Genomic DNA, 21,687 nt, shown 5'->3' with positions numbered 1-21,687 from the left:
GCCGCTTGGGCGGCCCGTTCCGTGCTATCGGGATAACCGAGCGGTGTTTTCGCCGACCTGGATGGTTCAGATTAATTACTGGGCGTATTAAGCCCACTACGAACCCTTTACGTGAAGCAGGATGGAGGGTCAATAAAGAAAAGACGAAGCGAAACGGGAAAACAGTGCACACAATGCACATTTATTACGCGACACACGGAAAGCACACATATACAGCCAAACAGTCAAAATGCACATATAGCAGTTAAAACAAAAGAACAATGACGCAGTTACTACCGAATACGCGTACACACGGCAACACTGAAACAGTTCTACTTTACAGATGGCGCCAACACACATTTACTCAAAAGCAAAGGAAAGAAGCCACCCTCATAGATAAGGGGGCAGACAGGCCTGGAGGCCAATATGTGCGCGTGACCTGGAGGAGCGGCCAGGTCCGCGAGACCGGGGGGGGGGGGCAGTCCTACCCGTGTCCTCGTGAGGCGTTGGCGGACGAGCCGCAGATGTGGCCGCGTGGCTGTGCCCCGACTCCGTGCTCCTTGGCGGGTTTCGTTGGCACGACGTTTGGAGTGGGGTGGGAACGGGGCCCCCTTTTTGCACTATCTCAGCGCGGGGGAAAGGGGGAATTATTGATGCCCTGGGGGAGGAGAATGGCTGGCTGGCTTGGGTCCCGCGACGAGCGATCTCACACCGCGACCTCGTCGCCGACCACCGTCCTTCTCGCCTCGGACCCGAGCTCCTTTGCCTCTTCCCGCAACTCTCCTCAGCCGACTGCAGAACCCAACTCGCTGCCACACCGATGACTTCGCCACCCGACTCCACTCTCTGCCACACCGATGACTCGACTCACTCTGCCCTGCCGACACACACTGCGACTGCCACACTCTCCCACGATTCGCCTTGCACTTGCCGTTTTATAGGCCGGCAGGAGAAAACAATATGCAAATATCCGGATCAGGATGACCTCAGTGGCGGAGCCACGCTCGCCAATTGGACGGAGGAAAAGTGGGCGTGAACCTCCCCTGATCCTAGAATTTGCATATATCGATTTCACACAGACGCGCCTGGAGGCGGGGCCAAGCCGCTCCGCGCTTGCTAATTGGACGGACCAGAAGTGGGCGTGTAGCATTCCTGATCCGAATTCTCCCTCGGAAAGGCCGCTATTTGCGCTCGCTGCTCGGTGCGTATCGCTGAACGAGCCCAAGACAGCCCGACGCTCAGTGTTCACAGGTGGTGCGGGAATGGCCGTAGAAGGAGAGAAGTGAGGGTGGTGGAGGATTTATCAGTGGTGGTTTGATGGTTATTGTGCCATTTGGGAATGACGGTAATGCGATGTTTGCGGGATTGAGTTGTGAAGGTAAAGGTCGTGGCTGTTGGCGTTGTTGTTGTCTGATGGTTGGAGCGTGGTTGTAGTTGGTGACGATGGCTGGTGTGGTGGTTAAGGTGGTTGTTGTGTGATGGCGGTTGAGACGTGGTTGGTTCAAAATAAAGATAGAACAGAAAAACAGCTATCTCAAAGCGTCGCAGCCCGAATGAATCACATAAATTCCCTCTAGACAATGGATTTGGGGCTAACTACACATGTACTTAGAGATATCTCACCGACGGGCCCTTCATGGTGTAATGCGAATTTCCACAGCCGTAACAATATCATGTTTTGATTCAAAGCCATAATCGTCCCATGATAGAGTTTATGATTTCAAACACGCTGTGATGAAAAAGGAAAATAATTAATATGTCAAATAATTAATTAAAGTACATCATAGCTTTTAGTATAACCAAGTAATTGGGCATGGATATACTTATATACAAAGCACTCACCTGTCTGTTGGCATTTCTTCAAAAATCACCATCATTGCAGATATGGGAGTTGATAAGTGTTTGCCAAACCTTGATCTCCACGGTTTTCTAGAATTGAGAGTAGGGAGGGGCATAGATCTTTCCAGAAGAATGTTGAACAACACATGGTCCGAGTAATTTTCAACCTCCATGTGCTGTAGATGGGAGGGAAGGCAAACACACCGAGTACCTCTTCTGGGTTTACAAACATGGTTTCCAAACAAAATGTGATGAGCCCCAGAATCTCTAAACGAGAACATTCTGCTGAAGCTGGGATGATAACTATAAACATTAAGTTGGCAAACTGGCTCAGTTGCAGTCTGGAAAAAACAACAAAAAAACCCCCCAGAACCACCCACTGCCTAATTCATTGTCAGCTGCTACACCGCAATCCGCAGCATCACTCGACTGATATGGCTTTCAAAGTTTTTATTTTATTATTATTTTTTTAGCAGGATTGTCAACTCCACAAGCAAGTGCCAAGGATTGTGCTTCGGGAGTTATTTTTCACAAGAGACATAAACTACAAAGGAGGGAGGGTAAACAGGTTTTTGTTTTGCTGTATATATTCTTCCAGAGTTTATCTACCTATAGGTATGGAGATAAATTGAAGGAATCTCTGCTCAAATGGGGTTATAAACAGGTAAGAGAAAGAGGGTGGAGGGTGGGTGTTCGGGGGTGAGGGTGGGGGGTAAAATAAAGTGATGGGGGGAAGTCAAAAAAAAAGTTTTTCATGCATAGTTGAGACTTATGGAAGAGCTTGGTCCCAGAAATAATTTAATGCGGAGAAGCTGGTGCAGGATGAGTGGAAGAGGTGGGAGAGGAGAAGGAGAAGTTGGTGTCAGGGGAGATCTGATTGTGAGAAAACATTCACTCCTTTTTATTGACAGGGTCAAATAGTTTTTCCCTGAGTTAACACTGAAGTCAAAGGGGGTAAGTGGGAGAGTCCCAGAACCAACAAAATTCCCCTACTGACATTGGTTACCTCCGCCTCTGACAATGGGTGGAGATTATTTTTTCACCCTTGTCTGTGAAAAGGATATCTCAAAAAGTTGTCGACAGATTCGGACGAAACTTTGTGGGCAGGTTGGGTGTGTGACAAGGATGTAGCTGTTCGATTTCGATGAAGATCCGAATTTGGATCTGGATCTGAGAAATTATTTTTCATTTTCCATAGTGATTTATCACCTTTGAGAGATGGGGCCAAAAACTATTTGTGGCATGATATTTAAAAAAGTTGTGGATGAGTTATTACAAAACTAGATGGACGAGTTGGTTAGGTGACATGAACAAGCTGATTTGATTTTTAGTTCAGCTCCAGATCAAGATTCGGCCTATCAGTGGGATATAAAACGTAAACTGTTCAGCCTCATGCACTCCACACAGTGCCATTCTAGTTATCAATGTATCACTGCAAATATTTATATATTTTATGACAATTGAACTTACAGTGCGTGATACCAGCTGATATAACCGTCAAGGACGGGTGATTGGATGCAATAGCAATTGAGAGGAGGGGAGAGCCATAGAACAACAACAACCATAGAATGGCACTCGCAAGAGTGCATTCCGCCGCCAGGCTGAATAGTGTATGTTTTGTATCCCACATAGATGATGGAAATGTCTTGTCCCATGTTCCCATGTGAATGAATAAAATTAGATAGAGCCGTGTCTGTCCTGCGTTCCCATGTGAATGAATAAGATTAGAGAGATAAGATTAATAGTGATTCCAAACAGGGGATTGGTGTGTGTGTGTGTGTGTGCGTTCGTTCGTTCGTTCATTCGTTCGTTCGTTCGTTTGTCCGCCCTCCCGCTCTGTTGTAATAAACCTTTTGTTCATAATTTTTTGGTAATTTGAGGTACGAAACTTCACCATTAACCATTTAAACCCTGAGCTCCTTGGACTTTGTTCTCCCACCCTCGGCTCCCTGGATAAATAATCCGACCGCTCGGGTATATAGAGTTTTGAATAGCAGCCGGTAAACTGGCCGCTTGAGAATGTGGAGGTTTGAATAGCAGCTGGTAAAACGGTCGTGAGGGTTCAGAGGGTGAAGCGCAAGCGAATTGGTTTTAAAAATCTGGTAACGGACTGATTGGGCAACGCGCATTTAGGGCACTCTTAAAGCACAATTTGAGAAATACACATTTACTGTGCTATTAAAAGATTATATGCCTGGTGTTGGCTTGATGGTTAGGTTGGTGGGCTTGGGATCCTATGATCCTGAGTTGAAATCCCACTCGGCTGTTGAATTAATATCAGGTGGGGTTGACTGGCTGTCATCCTTCCGAGGTCTGCAAAATGAGTGCCAGCTTGCTGGTATCCTGTGTCGGAGTGGCAACCTGTCCAGTATTGTGCCCAATAGCCAAGGAGACTGCTTAGGCAGCACCAACGCTCTGCACAGAGTATGGTCCTGATGGATGGATGGATGGATTAAAAGATTAACTCGACACCTCTTAACCTTGTCAACCTCCACCACGGTTAGATCAGAACGAGCTGATTCATCACACGGTCACGAGCAGTTTAACCCCAATGTGAGACTGTTCAAAAATTACTTAACTATTTTCCTTTTGGGATTCACGTACAGGCTTGATTAAATCTTCGATTAATTTTTATTCGACATATGAATATTTTTTTGAGGTACGTCATCGTCAGGTCCCTCACCAGGACCCTCAAATGCAGCTGCAGAGACTGGTAACTGTTTGTCATTTTGGTTACCTGTTCAAAACTCATTTCCAACCCTCTGTTAGATTGATAATGTGTGTGTGCAGAATCTTTAACTTGCTCTAATAGGATTGTGAAATTACCCTTGATGAGTAGCAGATGAAATGGCCCTTTACAGGACCTTTCCTCCTGCTATAAGTAGAAAGAAGATGGAAATGTTTGTTTTCCACCTTCTTCCATATTTGCTTGCTTGCTTGCTTTCTTGCACACCTTTCTGTACACAATAGAACATGAGACCCGTCACTTCTCTGACGGAAATACCAATCTTTGCTGTGATGGCTAATCAATATGGCAATATAAAGACAATATGGCAAGAAGAAAAAGGATTCCTGGGAGTGCGGGGATAACCAGCATCGCAAGTTCGCGTTTGCAGTTCCGCCACGTATGCCACGTACCCACCCGTAAATAAGAAAAAAAAGCAAAAAACTTTTTGTTTTCATCACAAACCTTTCTGGGAGTTCCCTGAATCCACCGTAGTTGGATTTATTGAAATCCGTTAATGTGTCCTCAAGTTATAACACGACAGACAGACAGACATACGAGGTGTGTTCAAAAAGTATCCAACCTTAATTTTTCGTGCGTAAACAAATGAAGCTAGGGAGGCATGGTTTGGTGCACGTATGTAGGCAATCCTAATCCGTATGCGTGAATATCTTCCCGCCTGCAGAAGCTGTCAGTCGCCAAAAGACCGCCGATGAGTGAGGAAGTGTAAGTGAGCGCCGTCGGATTTTCGTTTTTGACAAAATGATGGATCACTGTGGTCTCATCGCCAGTGTGTTGAAGAAGTTGGGATCGCTGTTCACAGTCTCCAGCATGTCCTGTGCGATCTCCAAACGGAGTTGCTTCTGCTCGATCGTTAGCAGCTTTGGCACGAACTTCGCTGAGATTCTACTTTAGCCGAAATCCTCAGTCACAATGGAATGAATGGATCCAATGCTGACGCCCACCTCGTCTGCAAGTTCTCTGATCGTGATTCGACGATCCTGCATCAGCAGGGTCCTCACTTGGTCAATGACGATCTCATTTTGGGATGTTGAGGGCCTACCAGAACGTGCTTCACTTTCCATTGATGTGTGACCATCTTTGAAGCGGTTGTACCACTCTTTTATCTGTGTGGTGCCCATTGCTTCGCTCCCGAAGGCCTGTTGAATCTTCCGGATCGTTTCCACTTGGGAATCGCCAAGCTTTGCCCAAAATTTGATGCAGTAGCGTTGTTCAAGTTTTTTCCGTAATTTTGTCAAAAACGAAAATCCGACGGCGCTCACTTACACTTCCTCACTCATCGGCGGTCTGTCGGCAACTGACAGCTTCTGCAGGCGGGAAAATATTCACGCATACGGATTAGGATCGCCTACATACGTGCACCAAACCACGCGTCCCTAGCTTCATTTGTTTACGCACGAAAAATTAAGGTTGGATACTTTTTGAACACACCTCCTAGATTTTATCATCTATTTTTACTTTTATAATATACATCCTTTTATAATATAGATATTTTGCTTGCTTTATATTGAAGTCTATTCTTGAGGCTGAAACTTACCTTTGGTAGGCCAAATATTACTTGTTCAGGGCCTAGTCTGGAAGGCAAAAAGATGAAGTACTGAACAGACAATTTGTTTTGCTTTTGGTTCTGCATTTTGGAGTTGCATGCAATGTTTTACTAATCCGACTCCTTGGCCATGTTTTCCAGGCTCCGGTTTTGCTTGATGAGCAATTTATTTGGAATGAAATATCAACTCTTCAAAACTTGGATCCCATTCCAAAACCACCTGCGTCATTCTCCATCCCTGTCTCCTCTTCTCTTTTCCTGACCTGGGCAAAAGTCATTTGTTCCCAGCAAGATGTTGAGGTGTTTTTATTGATTTCTTTTAAATCTGTAAATAATGCAAGGGCATAATTATGTCCATTTTTAGATATGGCTTCTCAAAGGAACACATGCAAGTTACATTATTAACATTAAAGTTTGAAGTAAAATGCCAATAAACACTTTGTCAAGCTTCACTGTCATCCTGGTGCTTGTCATGCATGGTGATTCATCAATGTGTGTGCCCGTCCCTTCGATGGACGTTAAACTGAACATTCCATCTGCCGGCATTAGTTGGTGGACGTTAAAGATCCCAACATGTCTTGCGTGCAGAGTAGGCGAGTTATTGCCAGTTGAACGTCGGGCCTGGCCAGCCAGTTTGTGAAAGACATTTGCCAGAACCTTTCCTTCTTGTCACCCCCACAAGAAGGTGGGAGTCATTGACCCTGATAAATAATATTGTTCTTTCTCGTATTCATTGCCTTTTATCAAAGAAGAAAGTTACGGCAGCCACTCTTCCCATGGATTCTCCCCTATCCTTCCCCTCACAATCCACCAAGAACTGCTTCTCACTTGCCATTGAGGAAGCGTGGAACTGTAGCACATATTGCAGGTGAACAAATTTCTTCGTTCGTATGCAGCACAAGGCTGTGGGGTAGCATCATTGGCTGAGGGTGTAGTTGTGCCGCTGATACAGTGCTCTCTGCCAGTTAGTGCAGGAATTTTCAATTTGTTCAGGATGCCGGTGATGGCTTGCCCACTCTTCTTAAAGGACACCATGGGATCTTCAACGTCCACCAACTAATGCTGATGGATGAGATGCCCAGTTTAATGGCCATCCCAAGGACAGCACACACTGATGAATCACCCTGCCTGTGAAATACCGGGATGACAGTTTATAGCTGGGTTGGGATTTGAATCCAGGCTAGAGAGGTTAGAGGTGAGTGTGCGTACCTCTAGGCCATCCTGTCAGCCCATTAACAAACTATCCTGGGACAGTTGTTTCTTCCTTTATGGGCCCTCAGCTTGGAGCTGTTTCTATATTTGTGACGAGAAGCTTGATACCTTCCTTGGATTGTTTCGTTATTATGTCCAACATGTACATTGGATTCCTCATGCCTCTGTTGCTCTTACTCTTATCCTTTGGTAATTTATGATGGTTATCATTTTCATAATCGAATAACACGTAGTTACATCTGAGTGAAGGCATTTGCTCTACATTTTGTTTCGTTCATCTTAACCTGAATGGAAAGGATCAAGAGAGTCTGTTTTTGTACAAGTGAATAATGTCTTTTTCCACTTTTCCATAAATATTTCCTTCCTTTTTTACATTTTTACAGGTTACCGATCTCCACCGAAGTTTCGCTGATGGTCGTGCACTCAGTTGTGTTCTTCTCCACTACCATTCCAGGATTAGGTCCCATTCGCAGATGGGCCCAGGTGAGGGGTATACGGTCGCTGGGTAGATTTGTTTGTGCATTTATTAAAGTTTCCATGAAATGTGTTCATTGATGTCATTGGCCAGCTGAATTGCTGCTATTCCTGTGCTTTGGTGAGCCATATTTTACACAACAAAGAATCTTTGTCCTCTTTGTAATTGATAGACTGCATCACCATCTGGTCCTTGTTTCCTTTTCCAGACTGTGGCGAATGAGAGCATAGTGCTTCATTGTAGGCACGTACAAACGGTGTTGTTAAGTAGTGCCATCCTCCTTTGGAATATGGGGCTTAAATATCAGTATGCCTTGTCAGTCCAATGGTCAGACATGCTTTTAAAATGTCGTTTTACTTGGCAGAATTAAGCCTGATGTTGGCTTAACAGTGAAGGTGGCTGCCTTAAGATGTTAGGGTCTTGAGTTTGAGCCCCTGTTTGTGCGTTGAATAACACCAGGTGGGTTGACGCAGCCTATCATCCTTCCAAGGTCTGCAAAATGAGTACCAGCTTCCTGGAAACAGGGGGCATAGCATGAGTGGCACAGTTATGCTCCCAGCAATGATGCAACCAGCAGCCACAGGCTGTATATGAAATAAAAAACTTGGCAGAATTGAGATATCCTTCAATAAATATCAGCACCGCATTCCCCCATTGCTAAATCGTTGCCCATACCATACTACTTCCGCCTCAATATGTAAAAGTGGGTTGAGGAAATAGGGGGGTCTATCTTTATTTGGTCTTCTCCAAGCCATGGTTTAACCTTCAGTTGTGAGTTGCTGAAATGTTGACTCATTTGAGCCAAGAGCACGCCGCCAATGCACCTGAAACATTTTCTCTGACCAGACCTGCAGAAACATTTCATTCTTGCTGAGCGTCGAGGCTTCTGTGAAGCACATCCTCTAGCCAGGTCAGAAGATTGTTATAGACTGTTCGTTTGTTCATCTCTTGCATGGGCAGCATCAGAAAGAGAATCGTTCTTGTGAGTGTGGATATGGTGAGTTACGGTGTGTTCTTACCGAGCTGTCTCTGTTGAGGGGTTTTCACATTACTTTTCCACAGCAGTGGTTTCTCCTGGGTGGACTTCTTGATAATGACCACAATAACAGAGAAATGATTAAATTATATCTGGCAACCTTTTGATGCTGGCCACACACTGAACAACAGAACCTTCGGGTGTTGAGTTATCTTGAGATCCAACTGTTTTTCGCACTGATAGTGCGATCTCGTGATCTGCACACCTAGACATCATGTATGTATGTCACCTAAGTTATGCGAGGGCCAAGTATACTGAAACGCAAAAGAAACTTACCACTTGTTTTAAATGTAATAAAATTGTAACAGTTCAAAATAAAACAAACCAACAATTGCTAATTGAAACATTGGCATTTTATTGATGACATGTCAAGTTTTTGACCAAGATACACCATCTCATAAGTTTGTTCTACAGTACAGAACAGCACAGGGTGCAATGTCAGTCCCCTTTCAATAGCGTGTGTGGCCACCATTGTTTTGGATACAGGCAGTGCATCGTCGGCGCATACTGCCTACCAGTCTTTGGATGGATTGCTGCTGGATTCTGTCCCAGTCAGTCCTCAATGTCTGAAGCCATCTGACTTAGGACCATCTGCCTGTCCTGCCTTGCAGTGGTGACTCTTGGCCTCCCTGATCGAGGTCTGTCATCTGCAGAGTTGTGGAGGGTGTCTCTGTCCACCAGGGCCGATATCGTCTGGTGTGAACAGCCAAGGCGACGTGCCACCTCACGGTAGCTCAATCCGCCTTGCAGTATGCCCAAGGCACACTGCTGTTGATCCCTTGACAATCGTGGCATGTTGATTGAAATGCCCATTTTGCACTGGCCTTTTTAAAGCCAATATCAAGACATCACGTGCAGCTCATTAAAATCATCCCGTACCCCTTGGCTAATCACTGACAGTCAAAACGGCTGTTCAACAACTGTGCTATGAAGTGACCATTGAAGGTTCAAGTGACCATCCGTGACCGTTTTGTCTGACAGTGAGGACACTATTGTCCACAAATAAGTTCACACATTTACTACACGCAGTGTTATTGTTGATATTTGAAGGTTTAAAAGGTGGTAAGTTTCTTTTGTGTTTCAGTATATATATATCGCCATGCTTTGCTCTTTTGGGACATGTCTTTGTGTTATTTTCTTTGACAGCATGCAGAAAGGATTTAAACTTGAGGGAAGTGCTCTTGTGTCTACAAACTGCCCCTCCATTCTTCATCCCAGCTGTCCTAGAAGCTGCTCAAGATGATAATGTGAGCAGGTGATCGCCAAAAAGGGCACAAGATACTCCTCTTGTGTTGACCTTTGTAATTTTTTTTTTGGTTTGCCTTTGTTATTGCTTGCCTTTAAATGCATTCACCTCTACATTTCTCCCTGCCACTCAAGCAGATGATGGTGCATTTGCTGTCTGCCTTGCTTCCATGGCTTCTTTGGCTTTCACAGCAGCAGTGGTTTACCTTTGTGTCTCAGGTACATCAATTTATTATTATTATTATTTATTTTTTAACCTCTGCCATCGAAGATCGGAGGTTACTGTTTTCACCCCTTTCTGTTTGTTTGTTTGTTTGTTTGTGAACAGTATTACGGAAAAACTCCTCTGGATTTCAACGAAACTTGGTTGGGGGATTAGGTATGGTCCAAGGATCATGCCATTAGATTTTGGACATGGTCCAAAATCCAATATGGCCGCTATGGCGGCCATTTTGAAAAACGATTTGAATTTTTTTTTTTTTTTTTTTTTGCATTTCTACATGTTATCAGTAATTTCCAACAAAAAACATGCCAAAATTATAATTGCGGCTGATTTTGGAATTTCAAGTGGATATACCCACGTAAAATCAATTTCTGTCTCAGGGAATCTAGTTATGATGAATGAATTGAGTATGTAAAAGGGAAAGTTGCAAACTATAACTCTGTGAGCACTGTTGATGTCAAATTGAATGAATAGGATATCAGGTTCACTTGAGTGACCTAGCAGTATTGGCGGCGGAGGTTTTGCACTCTACCGAGTGCTCCCGCTCTAGTTTATTTTTGTCTTTGTCCCCTTTAATTACCATTTGGCCATTCAAAAAGATGTGTGGATGGATGATAACCATTCACCAGCAGGATTACCGTGATTATATGGAGGGCTGTTTGGAAGGAAGAATCAAGTACACTGTACTCTTTTATTGTACCTCCTTGAAACGTGAGTACACCTTTGTGCCAGTACATTGTAGAGTTATATTTGCCTACAGATCACATTGAAGAAATGTGAAAAAAACACAGGTATGGTCCACACAATTTTCTTTTTGCATCTCTATGTAGACCTTGGACAATGCCTCACCCCGAAGAGTGCGTGTGCCTACAAGTGTGTGTTTTCATTTTATTTTATTTCTTCCTCCCTTGTATTTGATGGGTATGAATCCTTTCCGATTATAAGATAGCAAGTTGTCCCATCAAAGCAATTACAGTGGTGCCCCCAGAATCCGAATTTAATTCGTTCCAATAGGCTGTTCGGATTCCAAAAAGTTCAGATTCCAAAACTATTTTCCCAATAAGAAATAATGGAAAGTGAATTAATCCTTTCCTGGACCCCAAGAAAACCCACTTTCAAGACACTTTCAACTGAAATTACCCATGTTTAAGGTAAAATAAGATGAGTAAATGATCTTTTCTGGGTCATGAATCTCATTCCAAACCTGGGGATGAGCAGGAGCGTTGTCGCTTCTTCTATCAGGTCTGGATGCAGCTCCGGCCTATCAGTGGCCATTGGGATCCAAAACGTAAACTGTTCAGCCTAGTGGAGGTATGTAATTAACCATGAAGCACCAAATGGTGTTTTATATCCCAGTACACTCTGTGGAGACACAAACGTGCCGTTTTCACCGCACAGTTCCACGGGAGAGAATCAAGAGGTGAAGCGATTGGGTGACGCAGCATGATGTCACTTCCATGCTCGCGAAAAAAACGTTGAGTTCGTTAAAGCCGATTCGTCAGATGGGTTCATTGAATGAGTTCACTTCACGACGGGTTTTCGCGCTTTTATTCCTTCTTTATTTTTCAGAATCCTACACACGGTCGATTTCGGCAGCTCGAACATGGCAGCGAGATCAGACACACGCGCACCGTTCTCATGCTTAGCGATAAGTTCTTTCTTCAACTCAATTGTCGTTCTCACGGACTTCCTCTTACTCCTATTTGCTTCACTGCTCTTCTTGGGTGCCATGGTGAATGCACAAGGGTGATAATTGAAAAAAAAAATGCACAAATCAAGGTGAAAACACGAGGTAAAGTAGCGATCGACACACGAGAGATGCTTTCACGAGTACTTCCACCGACGAACTGAATGAACAAAGCGCGAAGATGCGCGTCAAACAGGTGGGGGAGACACGTGAACAAACATGAACGCCACGTTGTGTTTGGTTTTTAGGGCAAAATTTTTTCGAAAAAATTGTTCGGATTCCAATTTGTTCAAACAATGGGGCGTTCAGATTCTGGGGGCACGACGGTATAAGAAACATGGAATAGTAATGGTGCTGTTTGATTCCCTGGCAGGTCTTGTATATAATCATACCATTGGTTTTGAATATTTGGCTCTTAGAATGGTTTGAAGTTGACCAACAAAGGGAGCTGGTCTAGTGGGGGCAAGGGTGGGGGGGCTAAATGGTCATGGTACAATTGATCAATATTTGCCTCTTCTATTATAATTATATCATGCCACCAATAAACTAGTACTGTCGGATCCCGACATTCGCAGACTGCACATATTTACGGACAATAAAATGTGACCTGCTTTTACATTCGTGGTTTTAGTTTTCGTGGTTTTAAGAAAAAATTTATTTTAATTTTTTTATTTTATTATTTAACACTGCAGGACTGGTCTCTTAGATCCACCTGGGAAATTGAAAATCAGTCAACATCACAGCATTACATAAAAGAAGGTGCAAAAACATCCCCTTAACAACAGCCCAATTAGCTTCCTGTACTTCCAAGCATCAGCAAGGTCATGGAATCCATCATTGCAGCTGCAATAAAATCTTTCCTTTTCTCCAACAGCCTCATCTCAGATTATCAATTCAGATTCAGACCAGGTCACTCTAACTTTGACATGCTGCTTCTACTTTCCCTACAATGGTGGAGGCCCTCAGTATCAGACATGAGATCAGGGCTGTCTCTCTGGACGTTTCTCGAGCTATTGATACAGTCGTCTGGCATACTGCCTTGCTTTCCAAACTCTCCAAATGGAATCCAAGGCCAACTCCACTCTTGGATTACTGACTTCCTCCACTCTCGTGGACAACATATGGCTCTCAACATAATCCTTTCATCTCCTCCCCCTGTCAAGGCTGGAGTACCCCAAGGCAGTGTTCTAGGCCCCATATTATTCCTAATCTTCATCAATGATCTCACTGACTCTGGAAAATCCTCTTTATCTCCTTGCTGATGAATTCACCCTCTACTGTAACATCTCTCATCCTTCTGGCAGACAGGTAACAGCCTCTTCTCTCTCCTCAGACCTTGATGAAATCACAAACTGGTCAAACGCAATTTTGCTTATGTATCCATATTGTCCACCCTTTGTGTTCTCCCTTAACCCTAATTGTTACCTGCATCCCTTGTTTGTCTGTCTCCGTCTACTTTCTCCCTCCACCCTGTTGTTGGTGTTTCCCCTTTCTCCTGCTCTTCCCTTTGTTATGTTGTGTCCTGATTTGTTCTGTCATTCCACGAGTCTAAACCATGTTTAAAATTAATTAATTTTTTTTTTAAATGCCCTATATTCACGGAATTTTTCAGGAACGTATCCCTCATGAATGTCGAGGTCCGACAGTACCTATTCAAAAATTGAAAAACTTTTGCTGGGGTATTTGTCTTCACTGTATGTTGTGAGATATGCTGTACCTTTTTTTTGTTTCTTGCCATCCTCTCTCTCCTCTTGCTGTGTTCATTCATTCCCTTTCTTGTTGTGTCCTGTTGCCCCTCCTTTAGTATGCTGTCCTTTTGCCCTCTCACCACTCTGCTCCTCAAATCTAGATTTTGTATCTAAAACAAAAGACCAAAAACATTATAGGTTCCAAAAATATATATTTTTTCATCCATGATTGTGAATGGCTTGATATTTTATCCTGCATAACCAAATATTAAAGTTGGAATATGAAACTAGTTAACAAATATGAAACTTCTTTTGTTGATAGTTGAAGGCTTTAAACAGCTAATTTATTAAACACTTGCTTTCTTACAACATCACAAACCTTTTTGCCTAGAAATGTGTAAAAAAAAATTAATCCTACTTTTGAATAACTTGATTTTCTTTGTTCACCTCTCCAAACCTTCTGTCTTATTTCAAGGTATCAATTGACAAAGTTCATCTCAATCGAAACGGAAAGATTGCTGTCTCTTCACAAGATCTGCATTCCACATCTTGTCGTTCTCATCTCTTGGAAGACAAGCAATTCTCCGGAGACCATTCTCGCTCTCACATGCAATTCCCCTCTCATTCTCATTTGCTAATGGATGTTGGCCTTGACTCCAGTAGAGCTGCATTTCAACATGACGATCAGCCTTTTGTTGAATCGGATAAGGATGTGAGAATCACAAAAGCTCGACGGTTGCTGCAGGAGAGCAACGAAATCTCTAAAAGGCATTGCGTCGCTGCAACTGCCATTCAGGCCGTGTGGAGATCGTATGTGTGTCGCATGAAATATCAAGCTTTCAAGAAGGCCGCTGTGCTTATACAAAGATGGTACAGAGCTGTAAAATGCAGCCAAAATGTTTGGAAGAAAGAGCAAGCAAGGCACAATGCTGCAACCATAATTCAAGCAAACTGGAGATGCTTTGTGTGTAGTGTAAAGTACAAGGCACTCCGGCATGCATCTGTGATGATCCAAGTGTGGTACAGAGCTGTCAAAGTTGGTCAGAAAACTCGGAAAGAGATGTGTGCACGACATGAGGCAGCATTGCTGATTCAGGCTAATTGGAGGGGTTATGTGCAGTTTGCAAAGTACCAAGCTCTCAGACAGGCATCATTGGTTATCCAGCAATGGTACAGAGCTGTACGCTTGGGACAAGAAGCCAGAAAGGAGTTTCACCAGATGCACCATGCTGCTTTGATAATACAAACCAAGTGGAGGTGTTATGCAGCTGCTGCAAAGTATAAGCACTTAAAGCATTCTGCTGTTGTGATCCAGAGATGGTACGTAGCTGTCCGATTCGGCCAGAAAACAAGAGAGGACGTGAGAAGACGACAAAAAGCAGCCACCATCATTCAGACTGCATGGAGAGGTCATCAGTCTCGTGTGACATTCCGAAAATACAAGAATCCATCAATCACCATCCAAAGACGGCACAGAGCTGTATTAACTGACCAACAAATCATGAATGAAATGCAAGCAGGACATAAAGCTGCAATCGTGATTCAAGCTCATTGGAGGTGTTATGTGCAGCTTGTGAAATATCAAGCTGTCAGGAAGGCATCGTTGGTGATTCAGCAATGGTACAGGACTGTACTCCTTGGTCAGAGAATAAGGAAGGAATTGAAAAGTCAACAAAAAGCAGCCAGAATTATTCAGGCTTCATGGAGGGGTCATCAGTCTCGTGTGACGTTCCTGGAATACAAGAATGCATCAATCGCAATCCAACGATGGTACAGAGCTGTATTAACTGACCAACAAACCAAAAAGGAAATGCAGGTAAGACGTAATGCTGCAATCGTGATTCAAGCTAATTGGAGGTGTTATGTGCAGCTTGTGAAATATATAGCTCTCAGGAATGCGTCGTTGGTGATCCAGCAATGGTACAGGGCAGTACGCATAGGTCAGAGAACGAGGAAGGAATTAAGAAGACAGCAAAAGGCAGCCACCTTCATTCAGGCAACATGGAAGTGTCATCAGTCTCAGGTGAAGTTCCTTAAACATAAGAATGCATCCATCACCATCCAAAGGTGGTACAGAGCTGTATTAGCTGACCAACACACCAGGAAAGAAATGGCAGCAAGACATGATGCTGCAATCGTGATCCAGGCCAATTGGAGGTGTTATGTTCAGCATGTGAAGTATCAAGCTCTCAGTAATGCATCTTTAATGATCCAGCAATGGTACAGGGCTGTCCACTTAGGTCAGAGAATAAGAAAGGACATGAGAAGACGACAAAAGGCAGCCACCACCATTCAGACTGCATGGAGAGGTCATCATTCTCGTGTGACGTTCCTGGAATACAAGAATGCGTCCATCACCATCCAAAGATGGTACAGAGCTGCATTGGCTGACCAACAAACCAAAAAGGAAATGCAGGCAAGACACATTGCTGCAATCATGATTCAATCCAATTGGAGATGTTACGTGCAGCTTGTGAAGTATCGAGCTCTCAGGAATGCATCATTAGTGATCCAGAAATGGTACAGGGCTGTCCGACTCGGTCAGAGAACAAGAAAGGACATGAGAAGACGACAAAAATCAGCCTCCATTATTCAGGCTGTATGGAGAGGTCATCATTCTCGTGTGATGTTACTAAGGTATGAGAATGCATCAGTCACCATCCAAAGATGGTACAGAGATGTTTTAGCTGGCCAACAAACCAGGAAAGAAATACAGGCAAGACATGATGCTGCAATCGTGATTCAGGCTAATTGGAGGTCTTACATGCAGCTTGTGAAGTACCAAGCTCTCAAGAATGCATCGTTGGTGATTCAGCAATGGTACAGGGCTCTATGTCTCGGTCAGGGAACAAGAAAGGAATTGAGAAGACAACAAAGGGCAGCCACCATCATTCAGGCTACATGGAAGTGTCATCAGTCTCGTGTGACATTCCTAAAATATAAGAATGCATCAATCACCATCCAAAGATGGAACAGAGCTTTAGTAGCTGGCCAACAAACCAGGAAAGAGATGCAGGCAAGACATGATGCTGCAATCGTGATTCAGGCTAATTGGAGGTCTTGCATGCAGCTTGTGAAGTACCAAGCTCTCAGGAATGCATCGTTTGTGATCCAGCAATGGTACAGGGCTGTACGTCTAGGTCAGAGAACAAGAAAGGAATTGAGAAGACAACAAAGGGCAGCCATCATCATTCAGGCTACATGGAAGTGTCATCGGTGTCGTCAAAAATTCCAAAAGTTGAAAAAAGCATCGGTTGTTATCCAGCAATGGTACAGAACACTCCTGGTTCAGAATATCCAAAGACATTTACAAAGGCAAGATTCAGCAGCCACTTGTATTCAAGCTGCATGGAGATGTCACCAGTCTCGTGTGAAGTTTCAGAGGATGCAGAGAGCAACCATTCACATCCAGCGATGGTACAGAACTGAGCAACAGGTGCAAAGGACCAGGAAAGAATTTCAACGGAAGCACATTGCAGCAATATTGATTCAGGAAAGTTGGAGGATGTATGTTTGTCAGAGAAGGTTCCATCAAACTGAACAGGCTGCTTTGCTAATCCAGAGGTTATATAGGGCTGTCAAATTGAGACATACTTTGAAGATGACTATTATGAGGGAGAATTGGGCAGCTAAGGTGATCCAACATGCTTGGCGAACTCGTAGAGAGCGTTTAAATCTTGAACGAGTCATGGAGATCGGGCGGCAGAATATGAAGAGTGTCCTCCTCCTCCAGGTGTGTATGGAATGGAAGCTTTAGTCATATCTACTTATTGCATAATAAAATGGCAGGGGACCTGAGGAGGTGCTTGTGACATTTATGAAAAAATGGGGAAGTTGGATAAGATGGTGGAAAAAGAGACAAATAATGGGGGATATGAGTGAGAATGCTCACGTTTGCTCACTAATTTATTATTATTATTATTATTCTTTCATTTGGAGCACTTGACTGCAAGTTGTATTATTGGCTGAGCATGCATGCAGCTGTGCTGCTGATGCAATGCCACCTGTAGGTCAGAAATTGGGAATTTGACCAAGGTGCCGGTGATAGCTCGCCGACTCTTCTGAACGACACCATGGGATCTTTTACATCCACCAAATAATCCTGGCAGAAGGAACACCCAGTTTAACATCAATCTGAATGACAGCACAGACATTTATGCTTCTCCCTGCTTGTGAGACACCAGGGTGACAGTTTGTAGCTGGGCTGAGATTGTAACCCAGGCTAGATGTCTCAGAGGCTTGTGTGCATACCTCGAGGCCATCCTGACCGCATTGCTCACCAATTAATCACCATTTTTGAACTGCTGCACAATTTTAACATATGTCTATGTGAAAAATGCATCGCCAAATTGTCCAAGCAGTCCCCTGTTTTATTGGATCAAAAGACCAGAAAATACCTACAGGTTTGATGTTTACCTTCACAAGGACATAAACGATGCCCTTTCTTTCAACAACAGACTTGACTATTTTGGCCACCATCTTAGTTTTACCCAGAATTATCTGATTATTCACTCAGAGCACACTTCAATATAATAGCACAAAATTTGAGCATTGTACTGTCGATTTTCAACATTTTATAATAGAAAGTCTTCAATGAACTTTGAAACACCCTCATATGTACCGGTTTTCACCTGCCAGATAGAAAGAATTACCTGTCCATTAATGATTGAGTTTGGTTTACTTTGCATATTTATTGGTCCTCCTCCCTTCCTCCCTCCCTCCCTCCCTCCCTCCCTCCCTTCCTCCCTCCCTCCCTTCCTCCCTCCCCCCCTTCCTCCCTGCCTCCCTTCCTCCCTCCCTCCCTGCCTCCCTTCCTCCCTCCCTCCCTCCCTTCCTCCCTGCCTCCCTTCCTCCCTCCCTCCCTTCCTCCCTCCCTCCCTTCCTCCCTCCCTCCCTCCCTTCCTCCCTCCCTCCCTCTCGGTTCCATCATTGATTCATTCCCTGGTTATAATTTTACAGCGGTGCTTCAGATTGCAGTTGGCCAAGTGTGCTAAGCAGAGGGAGCAACAAAGGGCTGCTACCATCTTACAAGCGTGGTGGCGAAGATTACTTTTCCGTCGTCATTTCCCGTCAACATTTAATGTCAAGATATTTTGCCCGGCACCACACTATCTCACCTTGGGTGGACGAACTGCAACTGCTGCCCAACACCTCACTGCATCTGCCGATTATGGATCTTTGCTCGCCTGTCTCAAAGTAATCGGTAAAGTGTCACCTATGTTTTTCAATTTCTTGAGGCATCAATGTTGCAGTGTTTTTAATTTATTTACTAGTAACTACAACCTGTCGCTTCGCTGCCGAAGGATGAGGATTAGGGATGGGGGAGGGGAGGCAGAGAGGATGAAAGAGGGGGAGCTAGTGGGGAGAGCGACACCTCACCAAATGTTGATATTCAGTGCAGGAGGGAGCGGTGCGACACACACACACTTTGAGACTTAGCAGGTCTTTGTTTCACTTACTGAAACCCACCCACATGTGGCGATAGCAGGCAACAGCAGCAACTTGCATGTACATACGTACACACACTTCCGTTATGGTAATACAGTTTATATACGTACATATGCATAAAGTACATAAACACGACAAACTAAGATTTACTTTGAAACAGAGTCCTTTGAAAGAGGAATTCAAGTGTGAAATTAGCAAAATTCAATTGAAAAATATATCAAGGCACAGAACACAAAATGTCGATCGATGCTCTTTGCCTTCACGAGCAGATCATGGCAAACATGCGGTTGGATGGACCTTATTGTCTTTATATATGTATCGATGTCAAAAGAGAGGGATGGATTATATTGGATCGCAAAAAAGGTTAAACAAAGTGATACCCTGTAAAAATATAATTGCACATTTTCAGTGGATGAGACACCTCCCGAGGCACAAACCACATGGCACCGCAGGGCCCAACACAGGCAGACGCCCAAAATGTGAAATCACGAACGCTGATGTCTCCGGATGCTTATATGCATTGCAATGTACCCAGCAATTCGTAGCTATGAACAGGCATTCGATAATATGAGCGAGGAAAGTGAAAAAACAAAAAAACTTTATCGTTAAGAAATCACTGCGGCCTGTTCCAAGTCAAGGCAAGGTTGAGCAGGACAAAAAACATGGCGGCTTCAGACCCCAGCGAGGTTACCCAGGAAACGCATTTAGACCCAGAGAGCGAGGTGGCCGAGGATCGCCTGATGAAGGATATAATTAAATAAGGCTGCTAATTATCTTCAAAAGGGGTGTTTTAATTAACCCAAACACCCAATTTTCACTCTTGCACTTCCTTGGAGTTTTCTTAGTGTGCATTCAAAGTTTCAGGCTGCGAGGTTTTATAGTTTTGAAGTTATGGAGGAGACACACACACACACACGTTGCCTTTTGTTGGTATAGATTTGTATGCAGTCCATGGCTGCTTGACTGCATCATTTTCTTGGGGCACGCTGTGCTGATGATGCGATGGTCCGTGTTACCAGCACGCTGGTACTCATTTCGCCAACCTCGGAAGGATGGCAGGCTGTCAACCTGCCTGGTGTTAATTCATCAGCATGATATGGGCTTGAACTCAAGACCCTAAGATCTTAAGCCAGCCACCCTCACAGTGAAGCTAACACCATTGAAATCCAAAATTCACACTTAAGTACAGTACTTAACACTGTAAAAGCCACTCATACTGTTTTATTATCAGCAGAAGCCCATGCTAAAAATGCCATGATATAAAAAACAAGGAAGCGTTTTATTCCTGTGCTGGTTGAAAGAGCTCAAAAATGGAATGATTGTTTAATTTTCTTGAAGGCAAAGGAAAATAAACTTTTTTTTCTGGAGCGATTGAAGCAGTGGTCTGTTGCTTACACACCACTCAGATTCAAATTTTCTTTGTCTGATTGAAGAAAATATTATTTTCCCATACGTTTGGATTAATTTGAAGCAGCTTTTACTTAACTTTTTTTTTCTCTCTGAGGAATGTTTCTCTGGTTCAGGGTTGGACACACACAGAGATAGCATTAGGTGTGTGTGTGTGTGTGTGTGTGTGTGTGTGTGTGTGTGTGTGTGTGTGTGTGTATGTGTGTGTCCTCCATAACTCCAAAACCATGAAACCTAGCAGCCTGAAACTTTGCATGCATACTAAGAAAACTCCAAGGAAGTGCAAGAGTGAACATTGGGTGTTTTTCCTCTCGCAACAGCGAGACGGGTGAGAGAATAAATTTTCTCTCACCCTTATGTTATCCTAAAGCTCTTTGGATTTCATTGTGCAAAGATTGTAACACTGTTATCCCTGTGCACACTTTATTCTGTTCTTGAACCGCAGAGACCTGCTGTCGTCTCGCTCCTTGCTGTTGTGAAATCTTGAGCACTGCAAGAGGGATCTCTTCCATTCTGAACGTGCTCATGACCACTAACTGCAGTAACCCTGGGATCAGAGCTACTTCTCTTACCCTTCGTATTCTCCTGCACATTGCCAAGGTAACCGGTGCTGCAATTTGCTTTCCTGACCATTAAGATTTCTCTAATTTGTTTTCGTCTTTGTAAATGAGTTTGCATCATCTTCAGTGCAGTTGTGTGGGCTGTTCTGCAGTTATTATGGCTGAAACTTCACTTTGTCATCTCACTTGGAAGCCAATTTTTTTTGTCTGTTGTTTTTACATCTTTGCAATGTCAAGTATGCTGTGGAAAATGAGAGGTCCTGCTTGCAGTTGCTCTCATGGGTTAAATAAAACCATGATTGGTATTTGCTTTCCAATTGAAATCCTGTTTTAGATCATGAGAATGACTCTCCATTAATTAAACAGTACAATGTATTTTTATGGTGTGAAAGTGCAACATTGGAGTGTGTGGACAAACTGTGCTAGTGATCAACTGGTCACTGTTGCATTGGCCAGTTACGAGCAGTAGCTGTCCTGTTTGATAGTTTATCACTCTGTACACACAAAGCGAAAAGCGGTGTTCACCAATTGGTTCATGTCTGTCCGTCCATCCATCTTATCAGTTTATTATCGAGGAACAACTTATTTAAATTCAA

The 21,687-nt window shown here is 43.7% G+C and overlaps 1 protein-coding gene across 2 annotated transcripts in view; it reads left to right on the top strand.

Annotated features, from left to right (window-relative positions):
- The window catches only part of LOC147027034 (uncharacterized), a 57,683-nt gene that overhangs the window by 32,957 nt on the left and 3,039 nt on the right, over nucleotides 1-21,687 (top strand). For both annotated transcript variants that reach the window (XM_085883104.1, XM_085883105.1), the window contains 7 exons: nucleotides 6,252-6,410; nucleotides 7,706-7,805; nucleotides 9,980-10,080; nucleotides 10,217-10,297; nucleotides 14,152-17,409; nucleotides 18,636-18,879; nucleotides 20,977-21,131. In XM_085883104.1, coding sequence (XP_085739230.1) covers nucleotides 6,252-6,410; nucleotides 7,706-7,805; nucleotides 9,980-10,080; nucleotides 10,217-10,297; nucleotides 14,152-17,409; nucleotides 18,636-18,879; nucleotides 20,977-21,131 — 4,098 coding nt within the window. The remainder of the gene's footprint in view (nucleotides 1-6,251; nucleotides 6,411-7,705; nucleotides 7,806-9,979; nucleotides 10,081-10,216; nucleotides 10,298-14,151; nucleotides 17,410-18,635; nucleotides 18,880-20,976; nucleotides 21,132-21,687) is intronic.

This window comes from Eptatretus burgeri, chromosome 5, assembly GCF_056783735.1.
Source record: "Eptatretus burgeri isolate ZD-2024b chromosome 5, Ebu_testis_v1, whole genome shotgun sequence".
Taxonomy (NCBI): Eukaryota; Metazoa; Chordata; class Myxini; order Myxiniformes; family Myxinidae; genus Eptatretus; species Eptatretus burgeri.
This window is presented reverse-complemented; position numbering and strand designations above follow the sequence as displayed.